This window comes from Oryctolagus cuniculus, chromosome 5, assembly GCF_964237555.1.
Source record: "Oryctolagus cuniculus chromosome 5, mOryCun1.1, whole genome shotgun sequence".
Classification (NCBI taxonomy): Eukaryota; Metazoa; Chordata; class Mammalia; order Lagomorpha; family Leporidae; genus Oryctolagus; species Oryctolagus cuniculus.
In genome coordinates, this window is record NC_091436.1 from 113,040,364 (window position 1) to 113,066,669 (window position 26,306).

Here is a 26,306-nt window from a genome sequence, read left to right on the forward strand (position 1 = left end):
CATCCAGTGTTTACATTTGGTCTTTTTGCCATAAATTATCTCATTGTTTTACCACTAGTTCCACGACAAGATTGACCAGATCCTTGAGAGCCTAGAGCGCATTGTGGAGCGTTTGAGGCAGCCGCCCTCCATCTCTGCAGAGGTGGAAAAGATCAAGGAGCAGATCAGTGAGAATAAGAACGTGTCGGTAGACATGGAAAAGCTGCAACCATTGTATGAAACACTCAAACAGAGGGGAGAGGAAATGATTGCTAGATCCGGGGGTACTGACAAAGACATATCTGCCAAAGGTAATAATTTTAGAATAATGAAATGATTAAGCTTGACTCTGTAAACCAACCCTTAAATTTTTATGTTGCTTGTTGACAATCCAATTGCGTAACTTAGAAAAAGTATTACAAATATGACATGTTAGGGTTGAAGGGCTATGTATACAAATCCTTTGTTAGTGTTTCCCTGTGTTTGTGAGATTAACTGCTTGAATACAAAGTGTGCCATTGTACAAAGACAATGTATTCTTCATACCTTTTACAACAGTAGGTTAGAGCACAATGCTATTAAGGCCAGAGCTAGGGTCTTTTATGCATTTGTTTTTTTGTCTTTACTGTACTGACTACACATAGCACACATCTTCCATCCATAGCCACAGGAATAGCAACTGGGATCACAGCTAGCCATCTTGGAGACATGAGCTTGGATTCAAAAGGAAGAATATGTGTGTGGCATAAATGCATGATAAGGATTCTCTGGAAAGAAGCCCAAGTGGCTTATCATACGTTGCTGTCTACCTGGGACTGAGCAGACAACTTTATTCTTGATTCAAAGAGAATTGAAAATACACCTAGATAGTTATTTCACTTGCTTTGGGATTAAAGCCAGCCTTGGGGAACTTAGAACTTAAAACTTGGTGAACATGGGTCTCCTCAGATCTCTCTTAGCTTTCGACATCCAGTTTTGCAAGAAAGAGCTTTGGTTTAGCAAGAGTAGGAGAGCTATAGACCTTGCATTGTATGCTGTAAGCTCTTGGGCCCAATGATACCCAGCAGACTGAGATCAACTAAAAGTTGGCCCAGTTTTAGATGCATAAGAAATGGAACCACTGCTTTCCATGAAAATAAAAGATTCTGCTTTATTGCTTACATGGGGCTAACCAGTAGCCTCTCTGATACTGTTTCTGTTTGTTTGTTGCTCATTAGCTGTTCAGGATAAGCTTGACCAAATGATTTTCATTTGGGAGAACATACACACGCTGGTGGAAGAAAGGGAAGCCAAGCTCCTGGATGTGATGGAGTTAGCAGAAAAATTTTGGTGTGATCACATGTCGTTGGTCGTTACCACTAAAGACACTCAGGATTTCATCCGGGACCTGGAGGATCCTGGCATTGATCCTTCCGTAGTGAAACAACAGCAAGAATCAGCAGAGGTAAGAAAAAAAAAAAAAAAAAAAAAACTGTGACTTAAGGTTAAAAACACAAACATACATGACTGTGGCATAATGAAACCTGGATTCCCTTGATAACTCTTGGGAATCACTCTGTTAAAATTTATATTTGGTTTCAAAAGTGGAATGCATAGTGGTTAGTAGGAGATAGAGTATACCCGCAAATTTCACTTGGAAACTGTATGTTTAAAATAATCTCTCTCTATCCTCAGTGCTCTGCCTTATTTCAAGGCCTCATTATCTCTTTCTTGGCTTCCAAAGTACAGAACCGCTTTCCTTGCCAGACCTCTAACCTTGCTGCCAGTTATCTCTCTGGACTGCTCTTATTTGTTGCTGCTTGAAAAACCTCAAAGGCATCCCTTGCCTGTTGCATAAATTCCAAACTCCCTAGAATGCGGCAGTGTAGCGTTTTTCATCCCCGTGTATGCATCCCTATAGCCTGGCCTGTAACTGTGTTTTCAACGCATTTTTCCTAGTTTGCCTTTATGGGCTCCGTCTCTTCCAGCAATTTAGAAAGTAGCTTGCCCCAAACTGCCTTGTTTTTTTTTTGGTTTTTTTTTTTTTTTAGCAACTGTGCCTTTACACATTTGATTTCCTTACCTGGAATGCCCTTTGTGTCATTCCTTCTTCCAGTCCTGCTCAAGTGTCAGGGTTCGGTTAGATTATCACTCCTGATGTGAAATCTTTCCTATATTTTCTTGTTGTTGTTGTTTTTTTCTTTTTTTTAAGATTTAGTTTTTTATTTGAAAGACAGAGGTACAGAGAGAGAGGGAGAGACAGAGAGATCTTCCATCTGCTGGGTCATTCTCCAAATGACTGCAATGCCTGGGGCTGTGCAAGGCTGGAGCCAGAGGCCTCCTCCAGGTCTCTCTCCCACGTGGGTGCTGGGGCCCATGCACTTGGGCTGTCTTCCACTCGTTTCCTGGGCGCACCAGTCAGGAGTCGGATGAAAGTGGAACAGCAGGGTCACAAACCAGCACACATTTGAGATTCTGACATTGTAGGCAGCAGCTTTACCAGCTATGCCACAATGCTGACCCTGAAATCCTTTCTTACATAGTTATAGCCGGGTTAGTCTGTCTGGGTTCCCACAATACTTTCCTCCTGCAAGAAGACTCTGTACATAGTATGACTTATCATTGCTTATTCCTCTGTCTTTCCTACTGTACCTTGGCCCCTTGAAGAGAATGGCCCTGTGTCTTTTTCTAGCTGTGTCTAATTTTCTTTGTATTGCCAGTGTCTAGTTTAGGGCTTGGTTGATGTTTCTTAAATGTTTGTTGAGTGAGTAAATATATTTAACTAAGAAAATGGAAGAAAAATTAGGATGCCACATTTCCATCGTACTCATATTTTTGTAGTTGAAGGTCCTAACATATAAATCCAAAATTAGATTATCCTAAATCTGCTAACAAATACATTAATATGTGTATAGTATTTGAATTTAATTTATATTTTATGCCTATTTTAAATATATATTACCAAGCTAATTGGTTTGGAAAATAAAATCTGTTTCCATACTATGCAGTATTGTTGATATTTTTATTATTTCTTAACCTTTGTAGTAAACATTTGTCATTTGTTACTGTTTTTCCTTGAAAATATTACTTCTCTTCTGTTTCTGTGTTGAAAAACTGTATTTCAGGCCGGCGCCACAGCTCACTAGACTAATCCTCCACCTGTGGCGCCGGCATCCCAGATTCTAGTCCTGGTTGGGGCGCCGGATTCTGTCCTGGTTGCTCCTCTTTCAGTCCGGCTCTCTGCTGTGGCCTGGGAGCGCAGTGGAGGATGGCCCAAGTGCTTGGGCCCTGCACCCCATGGGAGACCAGGAGGAAGCACCTGGCTCTTCACTTCGGAGTGGCACAGCACACTGGCCGTGGTGGCCATTTTGGGGGTGAACCAACGGCAGGAAGACCTTTCTCTCTGTCTCTGTCTCTCTCTCACTGTCTAACTCTGCCTGTCCAAAAAAAAAAAAAAAGAACAACTGTATTTCAGAAATGTAGGAAATGGGAAGAAAAAGTGATCATAATTCCCGTTCCTAGAAAGCACCATTTATAGATCTTTGTATGCAACTTTCCAGTTTCAGTGTGGCTTTGCCTAAAATTTTTAAGACTCTCATTTTCTTATTCTAGGCCATCAGGGAAGAAATAGATGGACTGCAGGAAGAGCTGGACATGGTTATTAACCTGGGTTCTGAACTCATTGCTGCATGCGGGGAGCCAGACAAACCCATTGTCAAGAAAAGCATAGATGAGGTACAACTCACATCTCTTCCATTCTTATCAGAATGCTTTTTTAAAAATGCACACAATATATTTGTTAAAAGTATAAAATTTAAATTTGTTTAAATTTGTTAAAAATATAGAAGTTGCAAATTTAAAACAGGACACTAAAAGAGTTCTGACCTTTGAATTGTAGTTAAATTCAGCATGGGATTCTCTAAACAAAGCTTGGAAGGACCGGGTCGACAAGCTCGAGGAGGCCATGCAGGCTGCTGTTCAGTACCAGGATGGACTGCAGGTAAGGCGGTGAGAGGAGTCTGCTGGCCTCGGCTGGCAGGAGGATTCCTACCGATGAGTGCTCACAGACCTGCGCAACAGCACCACTGCAGAACAGCCAGTGTGCGTGCAGTTGTGGGCACACCTATGCCTCGTCCAACTCATGTTTCCCCTTTTAGATGGTATCTCTGACCTTTCAGATATGTATAGGTTTACATGCACCTCTAAACATGGTTTTATATAGACACTCCATGAAATTTGCTTTAGAAAGAAATAGTTTAATGTGTTTTAAAGTGAAAGTACAATTCCCACACAGTGTGTTTCTCCTAAGTGGTTCAGCACCAAACAGTGAAATGGAACTGAATGTGAATTCTGTTCTAACATTGAGTGGAATGAGATGAAAGGAGTAAACACTACCTAAAAATATCTCTAAGTTTAACCAAAGTCAGAAGTAAAGAAATTTGATTGTAAGCCAGTGTTCTCCATGTACAAAAATAGATTTCTATTTTGTTAGGTCATAATCTGATGTGTAAAAAATGCTTTCTTTGTTTCCATATATATAATTCCTTTTAGTAGTTGTTTTTAACATCTTTTCAAGGTTCTAATTCAGTTCATTAACAACTTTTAAGTTGATTTTTTTAATATTAAAAATGTCAGTTGAGCTCAACTGAATGATATTTCTTTCCCTACCTTCCTTAACTTTGTTCCATTTCCTAACAGGTTGGCAGGAGTTTAATCTTTCATCCCCCTTACCATATGGAAAAAGCTTTCCTAAGTATTTCCATAACACTAAGTGAATATTATTTTTAAATCTTAGATGAGAACAGCTTTTCCTTTTTCATTATGCTGCTCCATTTCTGTATTTATAAAAATAAATATCAAAAGCCAGGCTTATGTCAGCCAAAACGTGTTTTGTACTTTGGAAATATATGAAAAAATTCACTACAAATAACACCTTGCTGTAACTTCCCCTTCCCCCCTTTTTAAAAAAAAATTATTCATTTTTATAGTTAGGTATTAATGGCCGGTAAGTAAACCGGGCTCCAGCCCTCTCTCTGTGGGACCTGGCCTTGATTTTTGTGTGCTTCTAGTGAGTCATAGAGTGGCACTCTTCCTTCCATGGCTAGAAGTGGCACTGCCAACTCATTTAGCCTTTTGGGTCACAGCCCAGATACCATGATTTGTGCAGATTCTACTGCTAACAGTTTGAGTATCCCTAATCCAAAGAATCTAAAATCTCAAATTCTCCAAAATCCAAAACTTTTGAACATGATGGCAGTGGTCAAAAAAAATCAGATTTGGGTATATTTTTGATTTTGAATTTTGGAGTAGAGATGCTCAACTGGTTAAGTCTTTGCAAATAGTCCAATATCTGAAAAATCTAAAATCTGAAATACTTTTGATCCCGAGCATTTAAGGTAAGGGATACTCAACCTATACTAGAAAAACAAGGCCTTTCACCGGCCCTTGCATTGGTTGGTCTTGCATTGGTAGCATCCCCTATGGCAATGAAGAGCCAGGTTGCTTTATTACATAGCTGCGGCCAGCTGTAGTTCATGTTGACAGCTCCACATGCTCCAAAGCTTTCAAGGTTTGACTGTAAAGTAAAATATAGTTTATTTCACAAGCTGTTACTTAAATTCTTAATCAGTGTGGAGTAATGATAACTGAAAAACACATCAGATATTTTCCAAGATTTTCCCATCTATTGTATAGGCTAACAAATTCATTATAGTGCCAAAGAATTTTCTTATGTATTATAGTAGCTGAACAAAATGTGAGTTGAGCCTTTTTTAGCCCTTGTTACCTAAAAATATTTTAAAGAGATTCTGAAAACTATGTTATAGCTCAGAATAACCTAAATACTAATCATCTGTATGTGCAGAATTATAATGCTATTCTAAATAATACATAAAGATTAGTTAAACCAAATATTGTGCTCAAGTGCTAAATAACAGAACTTTTTTCTTATTTTAATAAACACATGGATTTGGGTCTTTTTTCCATTATATTTATGCATGTGAGAACATAGACAATTTTATTTCATATGATTGAATTTATAAAAATTTTACAAATGAACTTTTTGGAAAGCTCTTAGTATCCTAAGAACCTAGTCAGTAAAGGGTTGGAAATGTGGATGCAGAATTGGAGGTTATATCTGTTTCATATTTTATATTTGCTATTTTTATTTATTTAGGTGAGCCATCCTAATTTTTTACAGAATAGATTCTTTTTATAATATAGATTTATGATTGTATATTTCTATAACATCAGATCTTGTAGCAATTTAAAATGTACTGTTATAATAGCACAAGGGTACTATTACAATAACGTGTGGACTAATGTGTCTTTCAGGCAATATTTGACTGGGTAGATATTGCAGGTGGCAAATTAGCTTCTATGTCTCCAATTGGAACAGATCTTGAAACTGTCAAGCAGCAAATTGAAGAACTAAAGGTATGTGTGGAAGCTAAGTTATCATAAACTTACTTGCATTTTAAACTTTGTGATTCATGGATTCTTGACATGTGTTTATTTTTACATTATTGAAATGTTACTCTTTGACTATGAATCTGATTTAATATAGTGACAGAAGAAACAGAAAATAAAACTAAGCAGAAAGGTGAAGAACATTTCTAAATGACATGTACTGAGACAACTACTCTGAAGATTGGGTTTATAGCCTTTCAGATATCCTCATATTGGGGGCAGATTGAAGTGTGGACAGAGGGAGAGGGAGAGGAAGAAGGGAAAGGGGGAAGGGGAGGGAGAGGGACATGCTTAGATTATCCTGAAAGGCTTTTTATAGCACTCAGTCGTGCATCATTGTCATCAATACACATACAGCGACATTTTTTCTTTCTTCACATTCTGAGTCATTCATTCAGTCTCCTGGGATGAAAACACATCAGTGATCTATTACTATTTCTCAGAATGTTGTTTTCTATCTGCTTCTCTCTGTAATTTTTGCTTTTGTGGTTCTTGATCTCCAACTGTGAAAATGGCTGGACTGTTTCCTCTTTGAATTCCTCTGTACCCACAATCATTTACCAAAGTGGGGTTAGCTATTTCCTTCCTAATCCCCCATGCACAGAGACAGTGCACTATTTTCAGTGAGCCCTACTAGGTGTTTATGTGAAGTTATTATCTAGCTTTAAAACTTTATTTTTCATCTCTAAGTACGACAGGATATTTATATTAGAAGAAAATTTTTCTTTTTGAGACTTTTACCCTTACCATCATTAGATTGAGGTTTTTGTAAACTTAATCTTTTCATACAGTAAACACATGCTATACTTTATGTCTAGGTGTGGAGGTGATTTATGTCAGTAACACAGGGAGCACCAGGAGTGAGAATAATGTTATTCTTTGTTAGCAGTTGATGAGGTATGGGAATAACTAAGTACTAATGAACATGGCTCAGCTACAGAAAATATAAAATCATTAGGAAATACAAGTTGTGAGGATGTTTCAAAGCAGGAAATACTAATTTGAATTTCTTAGAAATATTGTTTTCTGGGTTCATATTTTATATTTTTTATTTCCTATGAGTTCAAAACTCTTTGAAAATATATGTGCATAGTTAGATATTGGAACAAGTTCAATCTTGAAATTTGTCAATTTTTATGGTAGAGAAAAAAATGAAGTAACAAAATTAGAAATGGTTTTCCATCAGAAAACTTTGACTAAAGGAAAAAAATTACCCTTATTTTCTTTCATGTTAGATTGTTATTCTTTGTCACCTCCCTTCCCCATAGCAAAACAGAATAAAGATCTCACCCATGGAATATTTTTGTTTATAATTACTGATGTATTTTAAAATTCTCTTTATTATATATTCTCTTTTTAAAAACTAAATAGCAATTTAAGTCAGAAGCTTATCAACAACAAATAGAAATGGAAAGACTGAATCATCAAGCAGAACTCTTGCTGAAGAAAGTAACAGAAGAAAGTGACAAACACACGGTTCAAGATCCATTAATGGAGCTGAAGTTGATATGGGATAGCCTGGATGAGAGAATTATCAACAGACAAGTAAATACCAAGACTTTTCTTTAGAGTTACACCTTTTCAATTTCAGATATTAATGTGAAATATAATAAAAACAAAATCAGGTGATTTTGCTTATTAACTGTTGAAGCCCCAGTTCTCTCAGTTCATTAGAACTCCTCTTGCTTTTCTTTTAAGCCATTTTTGAAGCACAAAACGCATCAAAATGAAAATGTCAAAATGATATGATGGTCACTGGATATGCTTAACAACTTATGCAGCGTGAAGCTATTGATTCTTTGTCCTTGTTTTATGAATGTGTGTCATTCATAATGTCAAATTGATAAATTGATTTCTGCCTCTCCATTTTTTTCTGTAGCATAAGCTAGAGGGTGCTTTGTTAGCACTGGGTCAGTTCCAACACGCTCTGGATGAACTCTTGGCATGGCTGACACACACTGAGGGTTTGCTAAGTGAACAGAAACCTGTTGGAGGAGACCCTAAAGCCATTGAAATTGAACTTGCCAAGCATCATGTATGTAACTGTTATTTCATATTCTGTTTCTTCTCTAATATATTACTACTGTCATCAGTTTTTCTGTATATTTCTTTATGCATTTTTCAAGTTTGTGATTTTAACACAACTTTATGTTTAGACATTTATACCCGAAGGTTAAACTACTTAAAACAAACTTCTTAAAAGATTACAATCAAAATATTTTTTCTTCTTCTTCCTCAAGGCAATTATTATCAAACACAACCAATGAAAAATTTGAAGCTACGTCTTATTAGAGGGCTGCCTGACAGACACTGAAGATTTAAATCCCTAGTTATATTAAGGCCACCTATTTTTAAAGTTGTTTGGGGGTAGCCTAAAACCTTAGAGGTTAAAAATGTTGTTGCTTGCTGGAGGTTTGGTGTATGCTTTTCCCTTGGTCACCTTCATCTCATCTCTCTCATTTGCAGCCTGTTTGGAAGGTCTAGCACATTTCTGTGTATCTGTCCATCTCTCATTATGCCATGATTTGTCCTTTTGTCTCTGTGTTGCTCTTGGCTAGGACTAGCTTTCTTTGCCATATTTCTTTCTGAATTAGCCTTGTAAAATTTTTTTTATGTGTAGAAGAGTTTTGATATGTCCTGCACTTGATTTAAAGCTTCTGAGTTAAAAATTTTTGTCTTGAGGTATTGTGAAACAATTTTATATTGATGTCACCTTTGTGACACTTGGTTGATAATTCTTAATAGATCATTCCCTATCTCTTAAGTCAGCAGACTTAATTAATAAAAAGTCATCCACAGTAGAGTTTATCCTATGATCTTGTACAGAGTTTTAACATTTCCAGTGATTATAATGTCTTTGAAGTCATAAATCCTAAACTTAAATAATTTTCCCTAATTATCAGATAAAGTTTTTGCATATTTTACAGATTCATTAACATTTTAAAAATAGAGCATGTTTTTAGCACTTCAGGATTGTGATATGTAGTTTCTGGCTGTTGTTGCTTTGGCTGTCCTTCTTTTATACTTTTTCCCATAGCGATTATTCCCTACAGTAAACCTTTCTTCCTGTTTCTTCCTGTTTTGCCTGGTGTTGGCCACATCAGTAACCATTACTCAGCCATATCTAACTAGCCAACTAGAATTTATGTTGCATAATCAATGATTGCATGGAAGGCCACTTCATTATTTCACATCTTTGTTGTATCCTTGCTTCGAACAATAATCATTAGCTAGACTGGCTGTATGAAGACCCGGTATGTTTCTTCTCATAGTGTAGGGTTTGTAGATGCAGTTACATTTTCACAAATCTGACAGTTGAAGAGTTGTCTTTAATGTATATTGGTGGTCAGAACTGCAAATAATATAGTATATGTGGGAAGATGAATTACCATGACCAGTGATTTTGACAGGGGATCAGTAGGGACATTTTAATACTGATAATCTCTATGTGAATGCTTATAAATGGCTCCTTTTCTTTTTTCTCTTTTCCTTCCATTTCTCAAAGATCAAAAGTTTGAGGACTTAGAACTCCCAGCTGCATTGTTCACATCCCTCTCTTGCTGCTGGGCTCTGCCTTTGTAGTGGGACACAAACCATTGGAAGAATGAATTTTACAGGGTTACCTTTTATATTTCGACCACAAGAATATTTAGCTCTTACATCTTGAGAGTGATTCCTACCATTAACATATCAAAGTACATGTTTTTATAAAGATAACTCCTTACTCAGTCGGTTTTATAGCCTTTGAAAAACACTCCCTCACCAGATGCCTCAGAAAGCGCATGAATATGGTCCCAGAAACAGTGTTTTCAGATGGGGATGGCTCTTCCCTGGGAATCTTCCCTGGTTCGGATTTCCTTCCAGATGTCTGATGTCTTACATGGGATGAGAGATGAAGTTCTTTTGCTTTGTCGTTGCCAACCCTGAGTCAATGAGTGTGGGGTAGGATTATGGTCGACTCTTACTAACATTAAAGGGGGTTTCTTCTGCTTCCCACAAATGTAAGCATAGGCTCCTCAAAAGGAAACTATTACCAAGGCTGTATTTGTCCTGTAAAGTATAAGTCTTTTCAGCATAAGAAACTGATTTTTTTTCCACCTTAGTGCATTCTGCACTTGCCACTCTTTCTGCATTTTACCCATCTGAACATTATTAATCTGTTAGCTTTCTGGCATATAAATATTATTTGCCAGGGACTTGTATTTTCTTATAAAAGAACAGCTGAACTTTAGACTGCTGGACTTGATTATGTCTGATATGCAGTGAAATCTCTTTCCCTTCAGTGTGAGGGCTTCCCAGATTAATTAATTCCCAGTTAAATCTAATGTCCCTGACCCCCATGCCCCAAGAGAATATAAAAGAATATCCTATGGTTATTTTTTTTTTTTACCTTTCACAATGCTAATTATAAAATACATCACTGTATACCTTAGGTGGTAATTTTATATTTGAAAATGGATATAAAGGAGTAAAATATCTTTTAAATTAATTAATATATCAAAGTTAAGGTCAATTAAAATGAGCTTGAATGAAATGAAAGACCACTTAATGGTCCTGGATGACTTAGATCATCAACTGCAAGGTCATTCTAATGGAAGTAACTTACGAATTGTTTTCATACAGTCATTTCAAAGGACGTAGGTAGACTAATGGCAAGTCCAGGAAAGCTGCAAAGTTAAGGGAAAGAAAGTCCATCCTTTAAAATCTTAGTGTGAAAATTCTGTGTATTTGCTGCTGTTTTTGTTTAATAATGCTTCATAACCATAAGGTTAAACATTTGCGTTGAAAATAATGTGAACACTTTACAGAGGAGCAAAAAAGATGTTCTCTTAACATTTCAGGTGCTGCAAAATGATGTGTTAGCCCATCAGTCCACGGTGGAAGCCGTTAATAAAGCAGGAAATGATCTAATTGAATCAAGTGCAGGAGAAGAAGCAAGCAACCTTCAGAACAGGCTAGAGGTCTTAAATCAACGCTGGCAAAATGTTTTGGAAAAAACTGAACAGCGGAAGCAGCAGCTGGATGGTGCCTTGCGCCAGGTGAATCTCAGAATAAATTCTGCCACTTCCTATAGCGCTCAATACCAACATAGCATGGAATTCTTTTCTGAGTTCTCAGACTCCTGTTTAATTTTTATATGTCAAGGAGAGAGCAAATATGTGGGATAAAGAACAGAGCAGGAGAGAAGGCAGCTCTCTAGTTCTTAGTATAATACTCTTATCTGCTAGAGCTCCTGTGATGAAGAGAGGCAAGGAGACTCAGGCTGCTCGTACCGGCACTGAGAGAGGCTTAGCAGGCTGGCATTCTTGGAACCTTGTTTTCTGCCTGAAAGTGATGGTGTTTGCAACTTTCTATCACTTCAGGCCAAAGGGTTCCATGGCGAAATTGAGGATCTGCAGCAATGGTTGACTGACACGGAGCGGCATCTGTTGGCATCCAAACCTCTGGGAGGTTTACCGGAAACGGCCAGGGAGCAGCTTAATGCCCATATGGTATGTATAGTACTTCCTGCAGCTCTAGCCTCGGATGAACAGACTGACTATTTTGCAGGGGCCCTAGTGATACATAAATCATGGGAGAAGGCTTTAGAGTATACGTAGTTTTATGGCAGAAATCACTATTGATATGTACTAGAAAAGAGCACCACTTGTTGATCAGATGTTCAAGTTAGACCTTACTCTTGGTGTCAAAGGTTAGTGAGTCAGTGTATGAGCACTCACATTTTTTAGAAGCAAAGTTTTCCCTACACAGTGATCAGCTGGTATGAGCACTAGTGTCAGACTGTATAGAAATTCTTAACTGCTCTGCCCTGACCAAAATATCCAGAATAATAAAAATTGACTTAAAACGTGTTATAAACATGCTATTCTCACCTAGTTTCATGGAAGTCTGGAAGATATATTACTGTTTTATAGAAGTTACTGGTTTGTTGTGTCTTCAACTTTGTACCTACACCAGGAATAGACACCAGGACAAGGCTTCTGTTTCCCTGTCCAATCTGTATGACCGTGCCTGGGGGCCCCTTGCCACCTAGATTCTGTGGCACTGCTGACTTTCAACAGTGAGAAGGACAAAGCAATGAAAGTTGAAATTCTGTTTTCTTTTATAGGAATATAGACTCAAGAATTAAACTTAGAACACCTTTGGTTTACTGACATTTCCTCTTCATATAATCTCCTTATAATTTGGTTCCAAGCATTCTTTTTTTAATAAAGATATATTTATGTATGTGAAAGAGTTATACAGACAGAAGGAGAGGCAGAGAGAGAGAGAGAGAGGTCTTCCATCAACTGGTTCACTCCCCAATTGGCCACAATGGCCGTAGCTGTGTCGATCCAAAGCCAGGAGCCAGGAGCTTCTTTCAGGTCTCCCACGTGGGTGCAGGAGCCCAATAACTTGGGCCATCTTCTCCTGCTTTCCCAGGCCATAGTAGAGAGCTGGATTGGAAGTGGAGCGGCCGGGACATATGGATGCCGGTATTGCAGGCAGTGGCTTTACCTGCTATACCACAGCGCTGGCCCCTCCGAGCATTCTAAAAGAAAAGTCTTTCAGAGTTTTACAAACTGTTCCTCTAATTTTTACACTTGTGAGTTTGCATCAGAATTTGTTTTTTTTTTTCATATTCAAATATGGATAGATAACATCTTGGGAAATAAAATCAGAAGTACCTAGGGACATAGTAAAAGAAAGAGGCCATTGTACATGGGAGGCCACCCTAATTAGTAATTATCAACATTGATCTAAGATCAAAACAGAACTATACGTATTTGGAATAATGTTGAGTTTGGTGATTGGAGAGGAAGTAACCATCTTATAGACATTACAGAGAAGTAAAACAGACTGTGACAGGAGGTAATATTTTACTTATTTAACAATTACCCTGAATAGGAAAAAGTAGATGCTGCTAATCCAGTATAGAATTTTCTAGAAGTCTTTAAGGTATATTCATTGTTTTAGAAAGTTATTGTGTCCTTGATTTTGTTGTAGTTGTTGTTTGATGCCACAAGAGACTCCTTTGTTTCTCTGACAAAGTGACTAATTAAATAACAGCTTGAGAGCACTTATCTTCCTTTTCCATAAAACCTGAGTAACTTCCATGTAGCATCCTACTTCCCTGGAAGTGCTTGCATAGCCTTTAAAGTATCCATTAATTAAAAGTTTAATGAACTCTTTTAACAAGTAGATGCTTGGAATTATTCTCTAAGGACAAATAACTTTTTGAAATGTTAATTTGGAAGAATATAAATAAGAACTTGAAAGCAAAGAGCTTATCTTTAGTACAGGTTATTCTGATTTGTGCTATAAATGGAGAGAAGTACAAAAACTATGATATAGTAGTTTTCTGCATTTTTAGCTATATATAAAATTTTTGTTTTAGAATTTAGAGATTTTAGTAGGTGATATTATAAATATGTTTAGAAAGATTAATTTTTAAAAGGTTTAAGAAATAAAATTTTGAGATGGTGAAAGGTTCTGGAATTAGTGGTAATGGATGCATAATCTTGTGAATATACTACAAAAACGTGTCAAAATGTGAATTTTATGGCGTATGAATTATTTTTCAATTTTTAAAATTATAATGTTAAAAATGTTAATGAGACAGAGAATATATAATTTTTCAGTGGAAGCTATGATTTGATCTACATTATTACTGAATCAAAGGAGTAAAACTAGGTTTAATCTATAAAATGAAGTATAATTGTTCTTTTATTGATATTAAGTTTTGAATTTATTAAAACAATATTTTCTTATATTCTCCATGTAATATAAACATTGTATTATAGTTGGAAGCTTTCAAAGTGTTATAAATGAGAATAATATGCATATTCCCACAGGTTTGACTCTTGTAATTTTAGAGTCTGAATAATCAACTTTAACACCTTACTCTACTGTTTATTTTCCAGTTTTTATGCATGTTTTCTGAGCCCAGAATTCAGTTATGCCAAGAAAATATTATATTGTATCATAGGATAAGGAGAGGAGCCTCTTTCCTTTTTATTTTTTAAAAGATTTATTTATTTGAACGTCAGAGTTACAGAGAGGCAGAGGCAGAGAGAGAGGGGGGTCTTCCATCTGCTGATTCACTCCCCAGACGGCCGCAATGGCCAGAGCTGCACCAATCCGAAGCCAGAAGCCAGGAGCTTCTTCCCAGTCTCCTACACAGGTGCAGGGGCCCAAGGACTTGGGCCATCTTCTACTGCTTTCCCAGGCCATAGCAGAGAGCTGGATCAGAAGTGGAGCATGGGATGCTGGCACTGCAGGCAGCAGTTTTACCCACTTTGCCACAGGGCCGGTCCCGCCCCTTAAAGAGGAAGAAATTAAGATTCACAGCAATGAAATTACAGGCCCACAGTCATGGAGCTGCTGATTAATTACTTGCAGTAAAACCCTTCTTACAGCATTTAAACTATTGTTGCAAACCTTACTATGCCAGAATGGATTGCAAACGATAGCATCATTTCTGTGTTTTCTCAGTAGACAGGGTGTAACTATAGGGTTAGGTGTTGTTTCAATGTAATGAAAAGTTTAAATATGTCAGGGTTGTTCTTTATGCCAGAGAGAGAGGAATGTATAATGAGGGGTTTTGGATCAATTGGAAAAATAGGACTCTCGGGTTCTATTCTTTTCAAGAGATATAACTTGGGAATATCTCAATTTAGGAAATCTGTGCTGCCTTTGATGTCAAAGAAGAAACATATAGGAGTCTGATGCAGAAAGGCCAGCAGATGCTTGCAAGATGCCCCAAATCTGCAGAGACAAACATTGACCAAGACATAAATAACTTGAAAGAAAAATGGGAATCAGTAGAAACCAAACTCAACGAAAGGAAAGTATGTGCTTTGATTAATGTAATAGAATCAGTGTTTCATTTCATAGGTTTTGCTTTATTGCTGAGTAGAACTGTCAAGAGTAGAACTTTAGTGATTCATGTTTAAACTTTTTGTAGACATTCAAAGTTTTCATGGTTCATTTGAATACTATATTCTATTTTAAGACAAGAGAATAAAGTTTAAGGGATCTATTTAATGTAAGTACAGTTGTGTCATCAATCAAGTGTTACTCAGGTACATTTTTAAAGGTTATGAACCACTTTAATTCTGGGATTTAAGTATTCTGATCACACTTACTTAACAAAGAGCTGATCTGTGGGTGGAGTTGGGAGATAGAAAGAGTAAGATGAGTGTGTATATATTTTACAAGCACTTACATTAAAATTCCATGAAGAAGGCATTAACATTTATTTTAAATTGCCAATATGCTTTTGGCATTTTAAAAAAAGAAGCAATAATCTAAGAAATCCCAGTAGTATTGTTTAATGCTAAATAAAAAATAATAGGCAAATATAACTAAATTAAATACAATATAACCAAATTAAATGCCCCAACTAATAGAGCTAGAACTTAAAGTGTATTTCATAGCATTTTGACACCCAAAATTAACTGCAGGAATGTCAATTTTTTTTTCATTTTACTGATTCTCTTAGTAATTGTGTTCTTTGGTTAGATGCCAAAAGACACAATTAAAACTTTTCAGCTGGAATGAGATGCTTCTTACTAGCCTTAAAAGGAGTTTAGTTTGCCAGGAGTTAATTGAAAACCTGTACTGTTCATAAATTCTGAGGTTAGCTTAGATATGCATAATTTAAGTGAAGATGGCTAAGGAACCTGCCAGAGAATGGTTAAACTAAAGCAAACAAAATACCCAAAGCCATTAAACATCGAATACTAAATGATCCATCTTCACAGACTAAACTGGAAGAGGCCCTGAACTTGGCAATGGAGTTCCACAATTCTCTCCAAGACTTCATCAACTGGCTTACCCAGGCTGAACAGACCCTAAACGTAGCTTCTCGGCCAAGTCTTATCCTGGACACAGTCTTGTTTCAAATTGATGAACACAAGGTATGTAGTGACTCAATTGGCTAATCTTCTCCTTTCAGACACTAGATTTTTTTTAATGTAAAAAGCATGAATTTAGCAGTTTGCAAACTTTCTTTCGTCCTTGAAAATAATTTCACTTTCCTGACACTAGAAGCATTTTTAAGATCAATCAGTTTTTCACTTGTTTTTAATTGTGTCCTTTTTTTGGCGTAAAGGTATTTGCCAATGAAGTAAATTCTCACCGTGAGCAGATAATAGAGCTGGACAAAACTGGAACCCACCTAAAATATTTCAGTCAGAAGCAGGATGTTGTCCTCATTAAGAATCTACTGATCAGTGTACAAGGTCGATGGGAAAAAGTGGTTCAGCGCTTAGTAGAAAGAGGAAGATCTTTGGACGATGCAAGGAAAAGGGCCAAACAGGTAAGAAGCCTTTCTAAAAACTGTCAGAGCTTAGCAGTAAATGAGTCCTAGCTGTTGACATGTATGTTATTAATGTACTTTTATCACAGGCTGTATTAGATATAACAGGACACAGAGCCAAGGAAGGGCTGTGGCCTAGATTTGAATGCTGACATCACTTTTTGGCCTGGCAGCAACCTCAGACCTTGGAGGCCAATCTTAAAAAGACTGATTATAGCTTGACATCATAGGCCATTATCATTAAGGCCCAAAAGGAAGCCCAAAATTGTGTTATCGGGTTTGTTTATTTGTCTTTTTCCTCCACTCTCAGACACAGAGTAAGGCACCATAGTTTGTTTAATTCCTAAGCCGAGCTTTCTTTACAAACTCTCAGAGCTGAGAACCAGACAGGTGGCTTCCCAGATCGTTTTCTGAAAGGGCACAGACTTTGTCAGAAGGTGATGGACATCTCTCACCTCTGTGAACATTGTTGATCAGCCATTCCGATACTGCCCCATCTCACTTTGAAATGGATTAAATCTTTTGTGGATGGCTTTTCTATGTAACCTAAAGCATCTCCTGAATCTCACAAGGAAATTTTTTTATTCCTTTTGTCTGACATTTCCTTCTAGACTAAACAAAAAGAGGAGGTAAAGTTATGTATCTCCCTGTGTCCCTGTGCTCCATGGGAAAAGCTTTACCTACCTTGATTGGCACATATATATATATATATATACACACACACACACACACACATATGTATATATTTTATATACATATATATCTTATCCTTGAGGATTTTTTTACTAGAAACTTAGCATAACATTAAGGCTGACTTTTATAATTACTCTTTGTGCCCCTTCTGCTGCATTTTTCTAGTGTTGTATTGGGTTACACTTCATTGTGTGGGGAGCCAGGCTTACTGGGTCAATGCAGAAAGATGGCATGAGAGTTTAGTGCTTCAGTGTTTGTAAAGCTATACTCTGAATTTTTGCAAGCTTTAAAACAGACAGATTTCTTTGTTACAGAATAATATGCCACATGTATCTTTTTTGAGTGGAGCTATGACATACTCAGTATTACAAGAGAGTATCTGGAATAAAATGAGTTTTGAATGTTTTGCTAAGACAATATTTTTTAAAAAAGATTTATTTATTTATTTGAAAGTCTGAGTTACACAGAGAAGGAGAGGCAGAGAGAGAGAGGTCTTCCATTCATTGGTTCACTCCCTAATTGGCCGCAATGGCCAGAGCTGTGCTGACCAAAGCCAGGAGCCAGGAGCTTCTTCCTGCACATGGGTGCAGGGACCAAAGGACTTGGGCCATCTTCTACTGCTTTTCCAGGCCGTAGCAGAGAGCTGGATCGGAAGTGGAGCAGCTGGGACTTAAACTTTTGCCCATATAGGATGCTGGCAGTGCAGGCGGTGGCTTTACCCACTATGCCACAGCACCGGCCCTGACAATATTAATTCTGAACATGAGCTTTTCCTCTGTGGCATAGTGCCATGTTTAGGATAGAAATTCTGAGAATTACAAACAACTAACTTAGAAAGGTTTCATGGGTAACCGTAGTTGGTTGCTTATTTTCTTCCTCCTTTCTCTACTTAATTAATTGTAATTGCCTCATTTTGTTTACTTCTTTAAAGATTTATTTGTTTATATGGAAGTCAGAATTACAGAAGATCTCTCTCTCACACACACACACACACAGAAGAGAGAGAGAGTGTCCATTTGCTGGCTCACTCCTCAGATGACCACAATAGCCAGAACTGGGCCAGGAGCCAGGAGTTGTTTCAGTTGTATCTCCCAAGTAGGTGGCAGGGCAGAAGTACTTGGGCCATCCTCTGCTGCTTTTTTCAGGAGCCGGTTCAGAAGTAGAACAGCTGGGACATGAAGTGGCGCTTTTATGGTTGCCGATGATGGCTTTACCTGCTATGCCACGGTGCTAGCCCCTGCCTCAGTTTGTTTAATTAACTAACTTTACGTAAACACTTTCAACTGTTTTCACTGCAAATTTGTAGTATTCCCTCTACTTATATGTCTTAAGAGTAGATTTGAGAGCCGGGCCAGCCTTAGAACCTGTGAATTTACAGCAATGAGCTTACCCTACAACTGTTAGTAGCAAGTCTGTTAGTTGGAGTCAAACTACCAGCTGTTTGTTTCATACGTTACTTCTTTCATATTCAGATAGCTCGATTTTTGAGATATTAGATTTTAATGCTTTAATAATTAATAGTAATAGTTCAGTATTTCAGCTAGCTCAGGTGCTAATCATAACTCTCTGACTCTGTCGATGGATGCGCCTTTTCTGGCCTCCATTGTTTCCATGTTTAGGTTAATTAGAGTTGTAGGAGGGACATGCAGGAGAGCAGGTTTGTAGCGTGATAATCCTCCACTCCTCCGGGCCCTGCAATTTGTCATTCTGTGCCCTTACTGTGCTCTTACTGTTAAATGTCTTTTTGTTCTTTCATTATTAATGTGCTTTGCTATACAAAAGATTTTAATTTGTTTTTTGTTAATATGTCTGATCACTTAAGTTTATTATGAGAAATAATTTATAACAAATTTCACTGTTTGGCTCCCAAAAATAGAACCTGCTAGTTCTTTATGCTAAACAAAGAAAGTGACTATGGTTGAAATCAGTTATGTGTAGCACTAGATATTTGCATGGTCCTAAATGCAAAGAGAATTAATCCTTGTTAGGTCTCGTGTATCATGGATGCTTATTTGAAGAAAAGCAGTATATGAGGCACACATGTTGATTTGAGGATTTTGAGAGGAGCAGTACAGATGTTGGACTGTCTTTATATTAAACAGGAATATGATGACCTCGTTGTGTTCTTGTTACTTGTAAACATGAATCTGCTAGCTATAAACTTCCCGCTCACCCTCTGCATCGTCTTCCTTCATATTGGAATTAATCTCCTTAGAAGTAGACCCAGATCTATCCAGAGACAGCAGTAGTGGGGAAATTCTGAGAGTTTATGTTATTTTTTTATCAAAAGAAAAGGAAAGGAAAAAAATTTCTCCCTGAAGCTCCTTAACTGTTTGTAGGCTCATTCTTCTTTTTTGTTAAAGCTGCTACATTGAATGGGTGATAAAGTGGGCACGGTACACAACCCCAAATGCCAAGCATTATGAGTGAGACATTCTGTAATTTTCTGATCAAAGTACTACCTTTTCCTTCTTTGGAGGAAATTTTGAGTTAATTTTGAGCATTTCCATTAATATTAATTTTTTAAAAAGATATAGATTTTTTTGTTTAGATTTATTGTTATTTATTTATTTATTTGAAAGTCACAGTTACAAAGAGAGAGAGAGAGAAAGATCTTCCATCTGCTGATTCACTCTCTAAAGGGCTGCAATGACCAGGGCTGTGCCAGGCCAAAACCAGGAGCTTCCTCCAGGTCTCCCCCATGGGTTCAGGGGCCCAAGTACTTGAACCATCTTCCGCTGGTTTCCCAACCGCATCAGCAGGGAGCTGAATCAGAAGCTGAGCAGATGGAACTTGAACTGGCGCCTGTATGAGATGCCTGTGTCGCAGGCCAGTGGCAACCCACCGCAGCACAGTGCTGGCCCAAAAAACAGAGTTTCCAAACATAGTACAATCGAAGCATTTCTGGACACAGATATGATTTTTGTTTGTGTGTGTGTGCATTTACAGTTCCACGAAGCTTGGAGTAAACTCATGGAGTGGCTGGAAGAGTCAGAAAAGTCTTTGGATGCTGAACTAGAAATCGCCAATGATCCAGACAAAATAAAAACACAGCTTGCGCAGCATAAGGTAGGTCTGTAATTAAGAAGGCTGTATTGTCTCAAGTATTTCAAGATCTCTTTCAGATTCTCATTTGATCATTATTTTATTAATCCTATATAGAGGATTTCTTCAATAGAGGAAAATGGCTGTCCAAAGTGAATTTATCTTAAATTTAAAATCAGTTATCCTTCATGTTGTGTGGGTGGCAATAATGTCTTTACTTTTTAGTGACTGACCATTTAATTGATGTTAAAGAGAAAAACATGCAAAATTAAAACTGGAACTCCTCTATGATCTAGTATTTTTTTTTTTTTTTGATTAGCCTATTGAGCCGGGGCACCGGCCTAGTATTTATTGCATTTGTAGTGATTTGAGCACTGACATTTCAATTTTTTGTGACAGTCGTTTTGTCACTTTGTTCGTAGATCAAATGCCACCTTGAAATCAGTTTTGTAGCAAAAAGTCATATAAATTTTTGCATTATAGGTTCTTGTAAACAATGGAGAAGAAATGTTGGTTGTCAATATCTAAATCTATTTGAGTATGTGTGTGTATATATAAAGTTGTACCCCTACGCTTAAATACACATAGTCAGTGGCTTCTTTGTGTAGACTGGAAGCAAGTAGAAACATTGTGGTTTTGTTTTGTTTTGTTTTGTTTTACTATTCTCTACCTTTCATATTCCTTCCATGTAGCAGTCAAAGAGCATTCCCTCTGACCCTCTATCGTGTTTGGGTTTTTCTAATTCTGTTTGTAAAATGACCACCAGCCATGAGGGTGAGGATGTGGTTTATTAAAAGGAGATTGGCTCCTGCAAATAGTTTTATTATTTCAGTCATCTATATATAAATTATTTCTTTAAACATGACAATTTTAAAGGGCTTGAGAATTTGGGAACAAGGTTAAGATGTACCACCACCAGAAAATTCTAGTCATCATCTTCACACAGATTGGTTGCTTCCTTCATTGTGTTAATCCCGGAAGGTTGTGACTGTAGGATGATGGGAGGGAGCGTAATGGAGCAACTATTATTCAGCTAGCTCAGGAGTTATAAATGGCTTATTCTTTTGCCTCCACCAGTGAGCTGCCACATCCAATATTGGAAGCATACTGACAGTGAACAGCACCTTCCATCCTTCCTCTCTGAGATGGAAAAAAAAATCAGTGTCCTTCTAACAGTGGAACGCCTTATTTGAGCTTGCACATGGATGGTGCATCGAGTATTCTTAAGAAAATATCATGAATATAAAATCCTAGAAATAAAAATATGCAAAAAAACCTTATAGAATTTCTGTTTTTCCTAGTGTGACCTATTGCGAGAATCTCTGTGATACGTATGCAGGGTAGTCCACTATATCAATTTTAAAAGAAATTTTTTCTGTCTGTCAGTTGGGTACTTTTGCCTTTAGAAAGCTTTAATATATCTTCTATTCAGCTATAATGTTTATTATTAATATGCTGTGTGAAGAGCATCTGTGTCAATACTCTAAACACTAGAATTTTTTTTAGAATAACATGGGAAGCTAATATTTAAAAAATAGTATATTGTAATTGTATCATTACCTAAAATTTTTCAGATTGTAGCTTCATATTACAAGATAAAATGATTTGATCATATTAAAACATTTAAAGCAGGTAGCCAAAAAAGGGAATAAAAATTACTCATTAGGTATTTGTAACATTTTGGAAAATTGTGCATTTGCATTGTATTTTGCTATCTGGAGTACTAACATGTAAATTACTGTATTAGTTTTTCTTGATATCTTTTGAGCTTGTAAGCTGCCCATTACGTTAAAAGAAATTTCTTTATTACTCATCCCTGAAATTGTATAGTCAATAACAGTCGTGTCATTTTTTCTATTCTTTGTATTAACTACTTCTAAAACCCTACTAGGTGTAAGATGATAAAGACAGTCCTACGAAGACAGTGTTCTTTTTCTCCATAATCTTACAATTAAGTTGTATACAAAGAATGGAACTCATGTCCCCCTGTACACACACACAGATACACAAATGAAGGGACGTCAGTAAATTAATGGAAAATGAAATTAAAGGATAAGCTTATTTTGGTACAATTTTTGTTAGAACCCATACATAAAAGGAGTCTTGAAAAAGTTCATTGAAAAAGGCTATTTTGAAGAAAGAGAAGCTTGAATTTCAAAGGTTTTGTACCAAAATAAATGTCTTTTAATTCCACTTTTCCATGAGCTTTTTGAAATACCCTCATATACCTAGACAACACAAAAGGCTAGCTAGCAGTATGATAGCAGCAGAGTATATTCAGCTGCTATTAGCAGTCCAGCTAGTTGATATTAGACAAGTAGTCTGTAGGTATTTTAGGTTTTAGTAGGGCTTTGCACAGGAAGGGGAGGAGGGATGTGTGCTTTCTAAGCACTGCGATCAGCATGAGCAATAGATCCAAACAGAAGGTCTACAATGGGACTCTTACTTGCCCTTCATTCTGGCTCAGAGGTAAAGTTGTGTGAATCTATGTTATAATTATTCAAAATGTATGACAGTAAGTATGATTGAGGGGCAACAGACTCAAAAATATAGTGACCTTCTGAGCTATTAAGTCAATCTGTCTACATTGGACTCAGTCACTCAAAAAGTATTGACGACATTTTCCACTTCAAAACCCTGGGTTTTTCAGTGGTTTATGAGCAATTTCTTTTTATCACAGCTGTGACACAGTTTGTTGTTCACATCTTCGCAAGATTCATGGTTTAAGGCCTTGCTTTGAGATTATTTCTTGGACAAGCACAGGTACTCTTGAGAGACACCTGACTTTTGAGAAAAAACAAATTCTCCAATTTCAAAGATTGAAGATGCTTTTCCAGCCTGAAGTAGTTGTGTAGAAATCGGCACCACACTGACTTGATTACTTGTTGTCTTCTTTCAGTGTCTGGACTCCGTTTATCATGAATGCCTCTTGTGATGCCTCCGACCTTTTTGCTTAGTAGTCCCAAATAGAGATGCCCAGTCACGACATTGACTGATTGATTTTTGTTAAATACACAGGAATTTCAGAAGTCACTCGGAGCCAAGCATTCTGTGTATGACACCACCAACAGGACTGGGCGTTCTCTGAAGGAGAAAACCTCCCTAGCTGATGACAACCTGAAACTAGACGACATGCTGAGTGAACTCAGGGACAAGTGGGATACCATATGTGGGAAGTCTGTGGAAAGGTACAGGGTGCTTTCAGACAGTTGGGTTACTCCATGCACTGCTCTTAAGTATAAGGTAATGATGCCTTGCAGGGACATTTCAGGAACCTTAAATACCCGCTTCACCTGGGGAACCTGCCCAATCTGGATTACCCACTCACACAGCCTCTGTTCCAAGAAAGCCTTGCTATTTGTTGTGACTTCTTTTTAGCCATCAGTACCACAGAAAAAGCAGCTATCATTTTCCAAGATTTTGTCATCTCACACCTGACTATACCAAATATCTCTATCTGCCCAGATCCATTTTTATCCACCCTCTGATCGAATTTCTGTATAACTACTAGGATAATGTTTTTAAAAATGTAAGTGGGGTTTTTGTCATTCTCCTGCTTCATATACGTTGGGGACTTACTCTAGGGCATGAAATAAAATGCATGCTCTTTCAGATGGTGTGCAAGATAATATTAACCTGCCTGTAGTGTTCTCTTCCAACCCTCATCCACCACTTTCCAACCTCCCTCTTGTTGAAGACACAAGATTCATTTCAATAATTTTAATTATTTAAGAAGGCACAAAAGAAGTAGAACAGTTCAAATATCTTGTAAATATTTTTCAAATTCGTCATTGATCCTTAGTCTCAATGATGTTTGTCAGTGTGAAGATTAAGTGGAATACCATATTCAGTTCTAGGGACCTCATACGGAGTCTCTATGGTGTTATATTTTTGAAAATCTTGACTTCTGTTGTCTCAAGATTATAGATTTTTTATAATGTCATATAAATCACATCATTTATGACTCTTTTTAAATGACAGAAATTAACAGTGATGACAAACAGCTTGGGCTATCTTAGGCTGCTGTCCCAGGCATATTAGCTGGATCAGAAGTGGAGCAGTTGTGTCTAGAACCAGCATCCATATAAGATGCTGGCATCACAGGGGGCAGCTTTACCCACTATACCACAGCACCCAGCCCCTAAAATAATTTTTTAAAAAATTTTTTTCAAGGAATTTATTAATATGTGACATTGTCAGGGTCACAGCAAATACATGATAATTACTACAACAGAATTATCATGTTAGTGTGGTATCACTACAAAGAGAACAGACACAAAGTGGTTCGTAGATACAATTCTAAGAATCTAATGATATTTCTACCCACTTCTGTTCCCTTTTTTTTTCATCTCCTTCCCTCTCCTCCCCTCCCCTCCCTTCTTCTCCCATTCTCTTCCTTTCTTTTCCTTTCCTTCCTTTAATTTTTGAGATAACATTTTTAATTTATGTTATATTCAAAGGCTTAATGCTCCAATAAATAAAGAATTCAACAAATGCTCGAAATTTAAAAAGAGCTTATTTCCATGAAGAAATTGAAAGAATTAGTGATTTTCAATGATGCAATAAAGGAAATTTCCTGAAACAGATGCCATGTATTTAAGGAATAAAAAGAAAATTTGAGAAAAGTTTTGTTGTTTTCTCAGGAAAGCAAAGAAACAATAATGAATACCAATGTATTGATTTTTCTTCCTCTTGAGAACCTCTCAACCTTCTTGATGAATTTAACATGTTCATATGTATGAGGGCAGCTTTTTCATTATTAAGAATAATTATTCCACTTTTTTTCTCCAGACAAAACAAATTGGAGGAAGCTCTGTTATTTTCTGGACAATTCACAGATGCCCTGCAGGCTCTCATTGATTGGTTATATAGAGTTGAACCCCAACTAGCAGAAGACCAGCCTGTCCATGGAGACATTGATTTAGTGATGAATCTGATCGATAATCACAAGGTAGTATTATCAAGGACATTTTAATTTATCTTATTTGATTATTCTGAGCATAGATGTAAATGTAACCACTTATATTAACATTTTAAAACAAGGAGACTAAATATCATGCCACATAATGATTTTATTGTTAACACATGTGTGTGTTTAAGCAGAATCTATAAGCCAGATTTAGAAGTGACAGGAAAAGATTAGAATCAGAGAAACACTTTAGCCTTTAATGACCAGATCTAAAACCTTTTAGAACTTAGAAGGCATCTCATTCTGTAGTTCATTAAAACATATTTCAAGAACATCTTACTGTCTTTGGTTATTCATTTAAACAATTACATAATAAAATTTAAAATCATTTCTTCAGTGACCTGGAACTAGGTCATGGCATAAATGTGTAGATTTGTGACATGACCCATGGAGGTCATACTCAGCTGCTTTTTTTAAAAAAAATGTTTTAACCTTTCCTTTTGAGCTACAGCAATTTGTCCATCAAATAGGCTATGAGGGTTTTGCTTATTATTTACACCAAGAAAATTGTTTACATTACACTCTCCTATGTCATATATTAAAACTGTCATGTAAATCGAAGATAATAATCGAAATATCCAGCTGATAATAAGTGTAAAGCCCTTAATTATCATCAAGTAATATAATAAAAGGACTTGGAAACAATATGAAACACAAGTACCATTGTGGAATGATTTATCAGAGTTAACTTTATATGCAAGTATCTGATATCACTCAAATTCATGTTGTTTCCTTTATAATGGATGGTTTTTGGCTACAAAAAATGTATTTCATTTTATCATGTTCTCAATACCTCCTAATTATACTATTCTGATCTTACCCATTCTTCAGCAAATTTATTTCCCTTTTTTGTCTTTATTCTATGATTTT

The 26,306-nt window shown here is 36.8% G+C and overlaps 1 protein-coding gene across 41 annotated transcripts in view; it reads left to right on the top strand.

Annotated features, from left to right (window-relative positions):
- DST (dystonin) overlaps nt 1-26,306 on the top strand; it is a 486,283-nt gene that overhangs the window by 432,632 nt on the left and 27,345 nt on the right. For all 41 annotated transcript variants that reach the window (XR_007923259.2, XR_011388661.1, XR_011388662.1 and 38 more), the window contains 15 exons: nt 59-290; nt 1,197-1,423; nt 3,571-3,693; nt 3,857-3,958; nt 6,292-6,393; nt 7,798-7,971; nt 8,306-8,461; nt 11,268-11,465; nt 11,790-11,918; nt 15,087-15,257; nt 16,173-16,328; nt 16,523-16,729; nt 20,372-20,491; nt 23,486-23,655; nt 25,259-25,418. Coding sequence is in view for 38 of the 41 variants with exons in the window: in XM_051855540.2 (XP_051711500.1) it covers nt 59-290; nt 1,197-1,423; nt 3,571-3,693; nt 3,857-3,958; nt 6,292-6,393; nt 7,798-7,971; nt 8,306-8,461; nt 11,268-11,465; nt 11,790-11,918; nt 15,087-15,257; nt 16,173-16,328; nt 16,523-16,729; nt 20,372-20,491; nt 23,486-23,655; nt 25,259-25,418 (2,427 nt within the window). In the remaining 3 variants the exon portion in view is untranslated. The remainder of the gene's footprint in view (nt 1-58; nt 291-1,196; nt 1,424-3,570; nt 3,694-3,856; nt 3,959-6,291; nt 6,394-7,797; nt 7,972-8,305; nt 8,462-11,267; nt 11,466-11,789; nt 11,919-15,086; nt 15,258-16,172; nt 16,329-16,522; nt 16,730-20,371; nt 20,492-23,485; nt 23,656-25,258; nt 25,419-26,306) is intronic.